Here is a 16594-nt window from a genome sequence, read left to right as displayed (position 1 = left end):
AGAGTGCTAGACAGACCTAAGGCTTTGTTTTGATTGATGAAGGACCTGAAGTTGGAGACCCACATTGACTCCATTGTGAAAATAGCCCAGCTTAGGTTGTACTTCCTTCATCAGTTGAGGAAGTTCAACATGCCACAGGCGCTACTGATACTGTTCTGCTCAGCAGCCATTGAGCCTGTCCTCTGCACTTCAATTTGTATTTGTGTGTGTGTGTGTGTGTGTGTGTGTATATATATATATATATATATATATATATATATATACTTTTCTATTAGCTTTTTTATTATTATCTCTGTCTTGTTGTTGTATTTTTTTGTGCATTGGAAGCTTCTGTTACCAAGACAAATTGCTTGTATGTTTAAGCAATAATTGGCAATAAAGCTCATTCTGATTCTGAAGTATATTTAAAAGCCTGGGAGAGGCAAAAGATGCCCAGCATCTAAAAGAGATTAATGCTGGGGAACTCTATCCAAACACACACCTTCGGTGTGAGTCTGAGCAAGCCTGTTATCTGCCACAGTCTGTAGTAGACCACACACTCCTAAATCGCTTCTAGCTGCCAACTGGTGTTTAAAGGGATAGTTCACTCAAAAATTAAACTCATAACATTGTTTACACACTGCATTTCTGAGATGATTGACAGGCGATGACTGCATTTAAAAGTTGATTGGCTCTTTTACTTTTAAGGCGGGACTTCCTTTTTACATCTGTTGACCGATGGGCGCTAGAGCTAATTGGTTGGGCGTGCCAATTTCTCCCATTCTTTTTAATAGAAGTGGCCCATCTCTCCTAAATAGTCTCTGGCAGAGGTCAAGAATTTAAGCAAATAGGTACCGGTGTGTTCCTCACAAATGAGTAATTTAGTAGAGAGGGTGCGTTAGGTTACAAATAGGGGCGTTATATTAATCAAATATAATCAAAGTCATAATAATCAAATATATCGTCAAGTTCTTCTTTGCATTAAAAAGTTTATCTAGAGTTATATCAGTTGGTTCTCAATTATACGGGTTGGTATGCATTTGTACCATGGTTCATCTGACTTTGAAGTCTAGCAACACATCAGAAATATCTGGTTAGTGGTGTCAAATACACAGGCAGAGGCACAACCTCAGCTAAGCACCTGTATATCTCTGTAGATGGATATGTCTCAATGGCCAGAGCAGCGTGAGTGCAAAGATCTTAAAGCTCGAGCTCTTAAACTTGCAGCTTTGTGAGGATAAGTGAGAAGCGAGAGAAGCGGAAACCATTTGAATTCGGCACAGAATTCTACATCACCACCCTTGAATATAGAAAATAGATTGATAATAAATATTATAAAAAAAAAAAAATCATCAAAAAAAAATGTTGAGAACCACTGTTTTAGACATAGACATCGCCTGCCAGTTAACTCGAGAACGTGCATGCTCATAAACTGGACCAGCCTGACAAATAGCTTTTTTAAGCATGATGTGAGCTACCTCTCACCAGCCTCTATTTATGATACCACTGTTGTCAGATTTTACGGCTGATTTGAAATATGTTATTTGATTGTAATCTTGACCAACCGGTCTTTCCCCATTCAAGTAGATTGAAGCTGTGCTTTTATGCCTCTTGTATCCATATAAAACATCTTCCCAGCCTGCCCGAGGTCAATCCAAACATGGCTGCCGAGTAGACTGACTTGCCTTGAAATGGACTTTGACTATTATATAGCTTCAGAAAACTTGATAGCCTCATTCGCCATTAGAAAATGATATGCCATCAGTTCATAATTACAATTACTTACAAGAGTGAGCAAATTATGTTAGGATTTTCGGTTTTGTTAACGATTCTTTTAAAATGTCTTGTATCTGAGATCAGCTCTTCTCTCCCTGTATGATCTTTGATCTATACTTTCAAATGTCTACTGAACACTATAAAACTTCTTACAAGCTCTTCGCTCTAAACGCTTGTTCCTTTCCATCTTGTTTTCCCTCCACTCCAACCATTTTATGTCTTCAGCAATCCTCTCCATTATGTCTGTCAGATGCCAACTGAGGTACAGACCTTTTGCTTTAATGTGTCAGCAGAAAGCTGGTCAGCATCTGTCTGTCGGCCTCTAGCTGAAGTTAGTGTGCGGCTCCTGTCAGGGGCCGTTGCGTATGGAGGTTTTGTTGATAAATCCTCTGTTTATTGGGCCAGCTATGGCTCTGGCGGTGGCCAGCGCTCTCCTATAAACCTGTAATTCAGCCTGGCATTTATTTATTTCTGTAAAAAATAAACATGAGGCTCCCTTACACATGGGACAGTTGCCTGACTCTTGACAGCGCTGACTCACGTTGGCAGTTTGTCACTCAAGCGTGCCGAGTTTAGTGTGGCGATAGTTTGCGATGACTGCAGCCCAGGGCCAGAGCTGTGCTGATGAGCCAAGAGGAAATGATAACCGTGTCCCTGTCCCTTGACATGGAGACTCTTTCTCCACCCTGCACGGCTGCTGCAAGTGCACCCAGAGGACCGCATTCACATGCGAAAAGTCCCATTCATTCCATTTTAAAACTCAACAAAATTGTTTTGGGGTGGGGTTACTTGGGCACGATGCTGGCCTGAGGAATTTTCTGTGAAGACCGCACCTGTCAATGTGACCCGAATGCTTTTCCATCGCTCCATGCTGTGTGAAATATGTACATTATATCAGTTAAGTGTTGGACTGAGGTTGGCTAAAATGCTAAAGCTTGCAGCAACACATCATGTGCATTTGAAACGTCACTTCCGTCATCAGAAATGGGTCAAAGGCTTCTGTGTAGTAAATTTTTTGTACGTTTTAAGTCGGAGTGTATAGTGTAAGTGCACAGTGTAGTATGCGTTACTTGGGACACATCATAGGAAGTTTTAAAAGGACAGACCCCAAGGACCCATACATTCCAATGTATTGATGTAGTATGGGGTGCAATGAAGTGCCTCGGTTGGCCTCACTCTCCAGATCACTTCTCTTTCTTTGACAACCCATCCGTGGCTTTCGCTCGGAGCGCACAGAGCCCAGCACTTTCTTATTTTGCCTGATTTTGTCCTTGCCTTGTTCTTCGAGTCATTGCCCAATCAGCTTTGATCGACTTCAAGTTGACTCATTGAGCATAGACGTACATGTTGCAGCACTTACCCAAATAATAGGCAAATACTGCTGTGTGTGCTTGTTTCCTTTTCTCCTTCAGCATCTGGATGACATGTGTAGGGAGAGGAAGAGGAGTCTCTCTCGACCTTGTTTTTCCCTTTCTCTTGCTTTGTCTTTTTCGAAGAATTTCTTTTATTACAAATTTCTGCATGTTAAAGATCTTTGTTGGCGCTTGGCCTACATTCTTTGTTGATGTATTCCAGGTCTGCGTGGTTATATTTAGTGCCATTCATACAAACATGCTCTCAGTGTGTTTTTAAAAGAGCCCCTCACGCGAGTGCGGATCTCCTCCCTGCCTGCTAATGAATCCATTGTGATTACATATTCATCTGTGAAAGACCTTCTTACATGCACATAAAGGAATATTTCTTTCTTTCTCTCTCTGTTTGTTTGTACTTGTTTCACGTTAATGTGATTTACATTCACTTAGAAACTTGAAGGCTGCATTTTTCAGAGTATCAGTCAATCACACCTAAGGACAAGATTGTTTTATTGGCTATTGCTAGAAAGGTTTTCACTCCAAATATAAAAGGGCATTTTAAGCACTGTAGACTTCTTTAAAGTAACATCTCATTTAATAAAATGTCACACTCTTGGTATTCTTTTCAGACATTTATGTTTATGAAATAAAATGTCAGCCTCCTTTGTCTTGCTAAGGCTCATTTCATTTGAATATTTTTACACTTTTTGCATAATTTGGCAAAATTACATCTTGACTGGAAATTATGCTAAAAGAAATTCTCTGTTTGCAAGTGATATTTACCATGGTTTTTCTTTGTCTCAACTTCAACTCACTTCAAAAGCACACTAGCTTTTGAAAAAACGTTATTAGGGGTGTATTTGTTTCCGTGTGGTGGAAATGACACCAAAACTGAAAAAACATTTTTACCAATAGTTGAAGAATCCATAAACACAAACGCATGCAAATAAACTCATATGTTACGCTCCTGCCAGTTTAGAGGTTATAGATTAGACATGCAAAACTATGTTTCTAAATTCATTTAGTTGCTGACTTGGTTTTGGAGTGCACCGCATGCAGTCAGCAAAAGAATATACTTAAATTCATCAAGTTGATGATTATTTTAAATATTTTATCAATCTCACTAATCAACTAGTCAGTTGTTGGACCAGCTAGTTGATAAGTTGTTCATCCTGACCTATGGCAATTAGGCTATAGATTCCAGACAGTAAAACAAGATTTGCTTCATCAATTGTGGAGTGTGCTGCATTATACAGTCACACACATGGTCCGCTAACACTGCTATTGTGCAATAAAAAGGGAAGTTTCTCAGACTGTGCAGGAAGTGCATGCTCAATGGCGGTTACAGATAGATGCCCAATTCATTAAGTCTCTGTTGGCTTTTTAAAGCTGAAGTGTTTAACTTTTTTCGATGTTAAATGTCAGTCAACTATAAGTGAGTTGTAACTGATTACATGTAATCTGGATTATGCAATCAGATTGCAAACATCAATTATTTGTAATTTGATTACATTACATTTTAAAATACTCAGATTACAGTTACTTTTTATGGATTACATGATTGCATATTAACCAGGCATATGCAGTATATTGATCATCATTTATTGATCCCTCCAATTCTTCTTTTGAAATATTTTTATTTGTTTTAATTCTAAAGCAGCCTACAGCTGGTTTACATTTGGTGGTTGGCTTTGCACACACAAACCTCATTCTAGACACCAGCCATCATTAAACTAAAGATGGAGAGGTAATCCACACGTAAATACTGAACCGATTGCATTAGTGCGGTAAAGTTAGTTTTAGTTTCGCAAGTTGCTTTTGTACTCGGCTTAAAAAAAAAATTTTTTTGTTGACTTTTTCACAAATATTACTGGTCTGGTCTTTTACCATACATGGATGCTGTTTGTAATGCCAAAATTGCCAGAGTAAAAACATTTTAAATGTGCACTCTGTAACGTTTTGCTTGTGTCATCTTGGACTTACAGTGACTCCTAGTGGTGTGGATGCTGCACCATTCAAAATCAAACATTTTCAGTTACACATACCAATGTGGAAATTCACTATTCACAATCAGCCATGATTAATTTAATCCAAGAGTGAAAGTGTCCAATAACAAGACTATCCAGCTGGTCACGTGATTCTAAAATAGCAGCCCCCATGAGGGTGCCCCTGCCCCATGTAGAATAAAACAGCTTTTATCAGGTTACTGATATGACTGAGTCCTCGTTTACTGTGAGCGGTCATGATTTTATACATATGTTTCAAAATTGCAAATCATTTCTTTAGGGGTAAAACTTTTGTTAACGAGGACCTTTTTAAGTGCCTTTTTTCATTAGACTCAAAAACAGACAAATAGCATGTAAAACACACCAATATATCAATAATTTAGTAAGTTTAATGTATTTAAGCAACAGTATGTTAAAATGGTACAAGTTTATCCTACTCAAATGCTTGTGACATCAAATAAACAAGAATAAATCAGAAGTAATCCAAAAGCAATCAGAGGAGATTACTTTAAAATGTAATCCAAGAGATTGTGTAACTGACTACAATTTAAATCAAGTAATATGTAATCAGTTCAAGATTGTAAGTCATAATTAATCTACCCAGCACTGTGTATTTGTAGGGTGATTTTCCTGAAAAAAATATGAAACTATCAAAGTATTCCTATTTTTGGTCTGAACAACCACCAGTGGTGTAAGTTTGGGGCAGGACTATCTGTTTGAAGAGGTCTAGTCAAGACTTGACCCTCCAAGACCCAGACCAAGAGCAGATCCTTCAAGATCCAGACCAAGACCAAGACCCACACCATTACATATCAGTCCAAGAACTAGGCAGAAAATTGGAATGAACCAAGCTGCTGAATTTATTGCAGCAATGATTTATAATATTCAACAGATTATTTGACTTTTTGAACAAGGAACAGTCACCAATCAAACTTTACCACCTTTTTATTTCAGGGTTTCCCCAAGAAAATGAATAAAAGAAAAGTGTAAATCTAAAAGTAAAGAAAATAAACTTTATTAAATAATTGTTTAAGTCACCAGCTCAGAAGAAATCCATTCAGCGTGCGCTCACCTGCTGCTGCACTCTTGCAAATGATCTCATTATAACCAACAAGGTGTAGAAACGATGTAATTAAGACATTTATTGTGCAGTTTAGACATCTTCATTTTGGCAAGAGTGCAGAACTCGGTCAGTGAGTTCCTGCTGAACAGGAACAAAGTTCTTAACTTGTTTGGGATTTATAGCTAGCTACATAAATAAAATGGCATGCAATACATTTATATTAATCAATATTATTAATAGCGATTACAATATAAAGGGAAACAATCTTCAATTACGATTTATGTCATAATTGTGCAGCCCTACTCTACCAAAAACTCTCAAGAACACCGGCCACTCCTGCCTACACCTGCCACAATGTAACAAGCTTATTGGGTGCCATGGATACTGCGTGTAAAGCCATGGCCTCTACATGGCAGTTATAATAAACCATAAATCACTAATGATTGCTTTGTGTTGTTAGACCATAGTTCTTGCACTTACATTCCTGTGATGAGTGAGATTTACTGTCGAAGCTTGCATGATGACAATGAGGCAGAAGTACCTGCAAATTCACAGTAATTGTGAAGATGCCATGCAAACTAGTGGTTCAAATAATTATCACATTTAGTACTGTGGTAATACACTTGACTAAGACCATAAGCCAAGACCCACAAGATCAAGACTCCAACTTTGTTTGTAGAACCAATGGAAGACAAGGGAAGTTTTCTGGGATTTACCTTTTGCTGACGCTAGTTGCTCAGAATTGGCACACTTCAGCTTTAAACACTAATTTCAACATTTTGAAAGGGGATTCAATTATTTGCTAAAGAAAGACACAGCCATGATGTTGTCCTCATTGCATATATCTTCGTTGGAATGTTTTAAGTATGCTGGGAGTTGTGAGTGACACTCGGGCTGTCTATGTGATGGGTGTCTGTGTATGTGTATATGCATGAGTGTGTGTGAAAGAGAGACACTTCTCTTCGCTCTGTCACACACCCATGTGCTCCTGGTGCTCATTAACGAGGCTCCGGCTCCTCTGGGACGGGACAGTGGGGGTTTGGGGTATTCATATGTGTGTTGCGTGTATGTGGAATTTCTTAGACTGCGCCAGCTCTCGGTGTCTACTCACATCTGAGTCCTGACGCTGCCAATAAACTCTGCCAGTCTCTGAATGAGTCTGGCATATTCACGGAAACTGTCAGGGCCAGCTTTCTGATGCTTGTCTTGGTGACAGAAATGTAGGTTGACAGAAGCCTGTCTGCTGCAATCTTGTGGTCAAATTGTTCCATTGGCTTTGTATTATATTGTGGTACCCATTCTTTTTAACTCATTGTGCAGGAATACCCTGAATTAACCACTTTCATTAATGGTGCTCCAATGCTAAATTTCCTCAAGACAAACTTTGGTAAGAATGTCCTTGAGAAAAGGCCTGTTTTGAGATCAGTGTGTCAAGATTTATAACATAACTCTAAGAGGACAAAGTTGACTTGACTGTTTGCCATATGTTCAGGCATCTCATCCAATCAACTAGCTGTTGTGCCAACTCCTAACTCGGTTTGCATGACACCAATAGCGCAAACTAAAGCTGAAAATGTTTATTTGTGAACAGCATTAGTGACTCTTTATTAGTTTGTCATTTAAACGGGGCTGAAATATGATTGCTCATTCTCCTAAACATTGTTTTTTATTGTTATGAGCCGAGTAGCAAGCCCTGAGGCGCTCCTCTATGGTAATGCTGATATCCATGTGGGTGAGGTGTGTGTGCTCTGAGTAGTGACACTCTATTCAGAGAGCAGCGCTGACTCTGTGCCAGACCGCGAGGTGATAGCGGGCGTGGGTAATTGCTGCCTACCCAACAGCCTGCTGGATTGTGCTCCAGGGATCCAGTGACAGCATCACGCATCGTAGCGCTCCAGCCCACCTCGCCGTCTGTGTAGAGTGCTCCCTCTACACACACACACACATGCAAACACACAGTGTGTAAGCAGTATGAAGTGGATGCGGAACAGGGAGCATAGTTGCAGTGAGTTGGGAACATGCAAGAAGCTGGAAATGGAAAACCTGGAGTGGATTTGGAGGGAATGATTACAGGATGCTTTGAGAGGACAGGGGATATTGCAAAGGACATGGCCGTGGCATATTAGAGCAACTAAGTAGGAATAGTAATGTTGCCATGATGAGTTATTTCAAGTAAATGTCATCATTACTGTAATCTCGGTTAACGGAGGAATTATAATTTTTGTCCAATTTGCATAGCCAATTTTTTATAAATTTTTATTTTGCTGTTGTAGGATGAACGATTCTTTGAAATAACTGCCAAAATGAAATTAAAAAAAGTATATATATATTATATAATAATTGGTGACGGACCGTTAAAATATTGAAAAATAATGTACACCCGAGGTGGTAATGCGGTCACGAGGCTCAGCGGAGTGACTGTTACACCTCTCGTCAGAAGTAACATCACTTAAAAAACATTAAGATTAAGCACTTCTCAGAGTGTCGTCATATTTCCGATGTAAACCTTAACAACTGTTTTCAACCCCACTGAGATGCAGTGCGCTGACATGACGGCACTGTTTTTCCTCTGTGAGTAAGTGTGTGCGTATGCGTATAATGGGTGTGTGGGGGGGTGAATGTGGTGAATATGATATCCACAGATATTTTTGATAATATAGAAGTTTTATTGATCAAGTGTATCTTGCTCTGATGCAGCTCAAGCCTTCGTTGCTAGTTCGAAAACGTCACTTTAGAACTAGTAATGGAGGATGCACTGCTTTTCAGCATTGGAGTAACACAGTTGTGTGTGCGTTTGTGTGTGTGCTTGCGAGCGAGCGAGGGTGGGGGGAGGGGTAGTTCATTGCTTTTCATTATAGCTATGTGAGGCTCATTAGGGTGAAACACATTGAAACAAAAAGTTTCACATATTTATAGTTATTTCGGATAATAGAAACCGATCAAGTCCTGGGGGTGCGGCTCTATTTGTTGGTCGCGACACGAGTCTCAATGTGTGTGTGTTCATGCACATGCGTATATATTTGTGTGAGTGTGTGTGTAAGTGCAGGGGAGACGAGGGAGCTTTTCAATTGAAATTGAAATACATTTAGGATATTATAGACATTGTTTGACATTCTTAACTGATTTATTTTAACCAGTGTCTTTGTTATAATTGGGGATTTTGTTGTGGTAGCCTGTAGGCCACTTTTAAATAACTGAAATAATTTGGCGAAGTGATATGGAACCGTTATGCGGTCAAGACCTGGAACTACTTCATAGCCGTGCGTTTACTTGATAATTAATTGCATACCTTAGAACGTCCATCTAGAACCAATCAGAATCAAGCATTCAACAGACCTGTGGTATAAATGCATTTAATTCTAAACTCTGACGCTTTGTATCATTTTCTAATTCTAGAGTCTGAGAGACCAGCGCTGTGGTTGAGCTGCGGTTTTGCATGCAGACTATTTTGAGCCTAGCTCTGTTTGAGCATGTGTGTGTGTGTGTGTGTGCACTCCTGCAGGTGTGTGTAAAAGTGTGCGTGAGCCTGTAACGAGGTGCTCTGGTGGTTTCACACACACCACACGACCAATCAGCCGCTGTCAGTCTTCTGCAGCGCATCAGTGCATAGAGAAGTCTGGATTTGTGTGGGTGTGTGTCTGTGTGTCTCTGTGTGTCTCTGTGTGTGTGTGTGTGTGTGTGTGTGTGTGTGTGTGTGTGTGTGTGTGTGTGTATGTGTGTTGGTTTACTGACATGTCTGCTGGGAGATGTGATGTTCACCTGTCAGTGTCAGCCCCTGCACAGGAACACACACACACACACACACACACACACATGCCCTTTGTTTCCCTAAGCCCCGCCTTCTTTTTAACCCCAGAGGAAACAATGTCACAGTGCAGACCTTACACTCAAAATTGGGTCTTTGCTCCAGATTTGTCAAGTTTTCTTCCATTAAATCATTTAATTTATAAATCTTTGTGTGTTATGTATAGAGGGTTGACTGTCAGTAATTAGTGGAGTTTGTTAATGCAAGCATCACTTACTATTACTCAGACTTGGAGGTTTGGCCTGCACTTTGACCACTCCTCCACAAGGCCATGTTACTCAACAGGATTTTCACACGTTTCTTGTGTGTTGTTTTAACCGATGTCTAACACGCTCATTTCCCCTCGGTCCTGTAACTGCGAGTAACACAACTCCCCCACCTCCACGGCACAGGAATGTCTGAAGTTCCCCTCTCGAGACGAGTGCATGAGTTAGAGGAAGCAGTTATTGTCTGTGAGGGAAATAACATTTTAACTGTCTCTCCGAATGTCAACATGTAAGGTTTATTTCCAACTCTGGCTTCTTTCACCTCCATCTACTGTCGAATTCCATTCTGACGCAACTCTTTGTGTGATTCCATTCTGACGCAACTCTTTTTTTATTATTGCTTTGTCCTGTATGTAACTGTATTCAGTTATTTGACATGAAAGAGTCAGAAGCGTGACGGTTTTGTGTTTTTTCTTATTTCTTGTTCTTAAAGGTGCACTCAGTATTTTTTTTATGCATGTTGTCTTAGACTTATACTGACACCTAGTTGCCTGGATGCAGCATCACTCAAATGCAATATTTTTCAGTACTGATGCCTTTGCTGAAATGCTCTAATCACAGTCAGCCATGATTAATTTAATCCATGAGTGAAAGTGTCCAATAACAGGGAAGTTACTGAGATTAAGTGAGTAGTATTCATCTGGTCATGTGATCCTAACATGGTTTCCCCCATGAGGGGACCCTCTCATGTAGAATAAAAAAGCTTTTATAAGGTTACTAATGTGAATTGAGTCTTTATCTCGTAAATGCTCATGATCCTTGTGCATGTTTCACATTTTCAATACATTTCTTAATGACTTTTAGTGATGGAAAATATACTGAAATAAAATATCTTTGATACTTGGATTATAGCAGATATTGGGTTATAGTTGTTTTATCTGTAATTGATCACGCAATTAGAATTGAAAATTTTCACGTAAATAAAAATACTGTAAGCAATATATACATGATTTGTGTGTGTGTGTGTGTGTGTATATATATATATATATATATATATATATATACACACACACATCCTGTCATGTGTGTCTCTTTCACATCATAACTGAAAGTTTGATATGTCACAATATACTGTACCTTCTTGGTTCCTCTTATCTCACTGCTAAGACGTTCTGTTTCCCATTTCCCAAACAGTGAATATTATAAAGTATACTGATTGGGCCCCATTCACTTCAGTTGTAACTGCCTCACTGTAACCCAGACTTATATATATATATATATATATATATATATATATATATATATATATATATATATATATATATATATATATATATATATATATATATAAAATAAATAAAAGTCTATATACATTTTTGTGATCATCAACTTAATGCCATAAATGCTGTTGATTAAGCTTAACTTGTTTTATACACCCAGAATATACCTTTGATGCCAGATTGTCATGCTTTATTAAATTATTAACAACTGCGAGCAGGTTATTCACTACTGTCACCTCTGAACTTTGACCTGAAGAGGAGTATCCTCATGATTCTGGACGCAAACACAGGAACACATGTATGTATGTAGGCAGTTAAATTACTATTTTATGAAGTCCTACAGTTAAGCTAGCCTGTTAAAATGACTGCAATTGCCAAATGACTCCCATTGCACTCGTATGCTATTTATAGCATAAATGTTCTAATTTGGCCCTTATGTGCCACAAAGGAAATTATTCTTTTTAAAGACTTGAGAATTGTTATCAGTTGTTGGCTGGAAAGGAAACTGTATTTTAAGGAAAGGAAGTCCTTGTCTTTGTTTCAGTCTAATTTAGAAGAATAAATGTCTCGAAATCAACAGTAGTGATGCACTGTTTGAAATACTACCTAGATAAAATGAGTCATTGTTTCTAAAGTGGTGGGAAAATTATGTGACATTCGTATCTTTCATGAACTATCACTATAATGTCAACATGTTTGTTATTAGGCCTCGGCTGGCAAATGAGGCAGGACCAGCAAAGGTATACACAAGAGGAAGTTTAGGCTTGTGTGTATTTGCGTGTGGTTTGTGCAAGAGATTTCGCTCTTTTCATGAAATGGGGTATGGATTGATGTGTTTGACAGTTGTAAACAGTTGCCGGCTGTTGCAATTATCTAATCGTGAAAAGTGTCATTTACAGCTGTTCAGACCGAACGCTTTCTTGAGAAACAAATAGAACAGAACACGGGTGTCTTGAGGTGCATTTTTTTAAAGTTTGCTTTGCTTTTTATCTTCACACTTATCATACATTGATAGCTTAGAATTGTTGCGGATTCGTTAGATATCGTTCTGCTGTAAATTAGGCTATATTAATAGAAATTAATAATCATGATTGCAATATCAAGGAAATAGATCGACAATTATGATTGTTGTCACAGTTCTGGTATGTGCTTTTGTAAGTTGAAGGTCTGTCCTATTGTTGTACTGATATTTTCTTTCACTGTGTGTTTGCAGGATGATAATGATGGGATGCCCTGGTCGGAGGAACGGGTGGTACGGAAGGTGCTCTATCTCTCGCTGAAGGAGTTTAAGAGCGCACAGAAGCGCCAGCTCTGTGACGGCCTCAGCAATGGAGGAAAAAGCGGTTAGTCACAGCTTCAAAAAATTACCATCTGTCATTCTAGACTTGACTAGTCTAGTACGCTCTAGACCGCTCTGCTAGTCATGGTTGCCATCATATAGCAGATCAAACATTGAAAGTCCATCTCTCCAAATATTTCCATTGGACAAAAAGTATATAATGTAGCCTATTTTTTATCTTTTTGTCAGCTGAATAGTTGACACATGATTGCAGTTGTTTAAACAATTGTAATAGTTATTAAACTGTCTGTACTTCTGCCACTCAGATTTACGCCTTTGGCAGATGTTTTTATCCAAAGTGACACTCGGTACACCTTCAGATGGATTGGGTCTTCCCTGGGAACAAAACCCATGATCAGGCATTGTTGGTGTAATTCTCTACCAGCATTACATTTGAGCAATTTGAGTGTACGCCCTGCACCATTGGTTTGATTTGATATCTCTTTTAAAAGGAAGTTCATAAGGAAGTTTCTTATATCAGTTGGTAGGAGTGCCATATGATCCAGATTACTTTAGAGCTATGGTAGTCGTCTGATAGTAGCGTGTTTGACACTTCAGCTCTGCACTCTTTCACTAAAACAGCTGCAAGACTTTTGAGGTATGAACAAAGAACAGGTCTCATACTTTTAATTTATATAGCCAGACAGAGACTAGGGGAAAGACTTCTCTTGATGTGAGCTTACACTTTTTATTACTCAGTTGGGAAAGAAAGAAAAATAAAGAAATAAAACAGAATTGATACTCTATTTGCTTTCACAAGTTGCCAGTATACATGAAAGCAAAATTGACCCTACTACTTTCTCAAAACATATTTCTATTTATATTGTGCACTATTCATTGATGCACATTATATCAAAGGATAAAATATATATATACTTTTTTATAATCTGTCATAAAAATGTAGTTCTGATTCAGAAACGGCTTTCCATTACGGTTCTTTTACGTAATTCTCCAATCCAATAAATTTCTTATGCATAAAATAAAGTCTCATCCCATATTCTTCCTCATTGAATATCCTGTATCACTGTGTTACGTCCTCCTTTTAGTTGTCTAGAGAATTTAAGAGTACGTAACATATAGTGAAAAGATTAACTAAATTAAGAGAATTAAATTAGAAGAAAATGGGTTCAGTTACCGAAAACTTGTGTGGTGGAATGAATCAGGCAGAGACAGATATGGGTTACTGCTAAATATAATTATTTGTAATGAATCATAGCAATACACCCAATCTTATTTACAGAGCAAATAGTGAAACAACAAATATCTATTTACAAAATATGTACAAATGGTAGGACAAAAAACAACAAAGGAGTAAAGGACAATGAGCGGTGCTAAAGCAAAGAAATCAGCAAAACAAAACGTATATCTTATATCTTTACATCTCAAGCTAACACAGAAAATAAGAATATGAAAACAATGCTTAAACTACACTAACTAAACAAACGTCATAAATACAGAGGGTAGCACCCGCTCCTTACCTGGTGTGTTTAGACAATTCAAATTCTACGTAGCGCAGTGTAGATCACGTGACATACTACCCTATCCCCACTCTCAAGGTCCAAAAAAGTTAGTTTTTGAATAATTGATCTAAGTGAAGAAATGTCACAACAGATAAACCAAGTAACAAAAATGATTGTCTCGTTAACACATCAAAGTAGCTATTACAAGTCCGAAGACAAAAGAGAGATAAACAAGCCTCCTTCCGTGTTGTCACTTCCAGGTTTTATAGAGAGAAGGAGAGTCCGTATTGGTTCCTTGAGGGGGAGGTTGTCATGTAAACTAATGATGATTGGCAGGATGAATAACCAATCACTGGACCTAAGAATCATGACAGTGAAGATGAATGGGAGAAAAGAAAACAATCGAAATACGCTGCAGCACGTAACAATCACTCAGAAATTAGATTATGGGAGTAAAAGGAGTTGTGAATGCAGTTTCATGTTGACGTCATGGTCCTAACTTATGTCTGATTTTCACATCCCCATGTCTGTTTTCTCCATAAAACGTTTAGAAAGACTCTGTTTCAACGATTCATAAACAGCATATTGAACCGGACTGTACTTCTATCCCTCACAGCCTAATTTTTGTTTGTGTCTAATTAAATATGTCCTCTGCACTAAATATAAAGTTTAGAGTAATCGATGGTCTACCATTGACAGGTGCAGCGTATCATCGCAGTACATCCACAGCTCAGCCTAGCAATGGTAAATTTGGGATTTTACACCCAAACCACATGCTCCTAATATAAACGCTCCAAGGGTTTGCTGTTGAGACTACAGCAGAAGGCTAAATAAGTTCTCTTTGAATAAACTTTCTGAGCAGATAATAAGCTCTTATCACAATAGCCCCTTAATCTTGTTGTCTTGTTGTCGTATGTGTTAACACTGCAGTGCTACCTCAGGGTAGCAGTAATCCCTCTGTTTATGGAGAATGTTTAATGAAGGTTGACAAGTAGAGATTTGCGAACTGTTCTCAATTATAGACACAAAGCATGACTACAAAAGATCAACATCAGATTTAGTAGATGCGAGTGATTGTCTCTTAAAGATTAAATTACAAGTAGATCCTAATCCACATACTATTTGTACTTCATAGTATGCAAGATTTAAAGGGTAACTAAACCCCTGCTCAGAGTCTGACTCCACCCACTAGCAATATTTGAAAAATGCTGGAAAAGTGGGCAGACACCAGCGGGGATAGAGGGGATGAAACGAGGGCGGGGCTGAGCGGGGGGGCGTGCACCTGAGACCCGTAGTGACGGATTAATTGACAGCTGCTGTCAGACTCTAAAATGGAGAGTGACTGGAGTGGTAATTTTCTCCAGGAGTATTACTATTATGTTATTATTATTCCTCACATGGTCGCAAGACGACATGTACATGAATCTGATGAGTTTTATCGAAGTTGATGTCAATAGCTGCGCTCTGTAGGCATATTCATATTTTGCCGCTATGTGAAAAAATCCAGCAAATGCGCCGGCGCGTTTGTCGACCCCAGAGGATTAACTTTAGCCTAACCATAAATTGTGATTCAAATATATATGATCACTTACCTCAAGACGCCGCTGCGGTGGTGGAGTCCATGCAGGAGGAGCAGCGTTTGGCACTGCGTCGCTTTTCAGCGCGAGCTGTTTGGAGAAGCCCATTTCCACCTCCATTGCATTGGAAAAGCAATCCCGCGTAAAATGAAGTTTGCACACTCCTACAGCTTTAGGTGGGAACTCGCGGTCTTCCAGGCCAAGGACATGCAACCACTGGCGCCTAATTTCCAAGTCTGCTGGAAAGCTATACAGTCCAGCAGTGCTGTTGCAACCAGCAACACTACACCTACGTACCATCCTGACCACTGTACTAAATACAGATAATCTACGCTAACTTGAAGCTATCCTAACTGACGCAATACTATGCTACTAACTAACTATGCTTCTAACAATACTACACTAACAAATATGCAAATTAACTACCTAGACTACACTAAATAATCTAAATAACTATATAAATGCTATGCTAAATAGATGCTAAAATACTCTATCCTGATCGTTTTCAAGACTCGCAATTCCAACTCCTGACTCGCTACAGTGGTTTTGACGAAACAAGATGGTTTTTATACTGCCATGGGCATGGTAGCTCGTACCAAGGGCGTGGTGAGCTGGGACCTGTTTACGTCAGCTGTCACCGGTTACGTCACGAAGTACCGCAAACAGCCAATAGGAAAATTAAACTGCAGTAGCCACCGTTCAACCTGAAGAGGGCAGCACTCAGACGTTTTTACACCATATATTGTAGAAT

The 16594-nt window shown here is 38.9% G+C and overlaps 1 protein-coding gene across 1 annotated transcript in view; it reads left to right on the top strand.

The window, feature by feature from the left end:
* The window catches only part of jarid2b (jumonji, AT rich interactive domain 2b), a 148503-nt gene that overhangs the window by 56866 nt on the left and 75043 nt on the right, over positions 1-16594 (top strand). Inside the window, exon 2 of the mRNA XM_052136285.1 lies at positions 12681-12810. Within this exon, the coding sequence (XP_051992245.1) occupies positions 12681-12810 (130 nt within the window). The remainder of the gene's footprint in view (positions 1-12680; positions 12811-16594) is intronic.

The sequence above is a fragment of the Xyrauchen texanus genome, chromosome 10 (genome assembly GCF_025860055.1).
Source record: "Xyrauchen texanus isolate HMW12.3.18 chromosome 10, RBS_HiC_50CHRs, whole genome shotgun sequence".
NCBI classification, from domain to species: Eukaryota; Metazoa; Chordata; class Actinopteri; order Cypriniformes; family Catostomidae; genus Xyrauchen; species Xyrauchen texanus.
The sequence above is the reverse complement of the archived record's forward strand: the minus strand, read 5'-3'. Positions and strand labels throughout refer to the sequence as shown.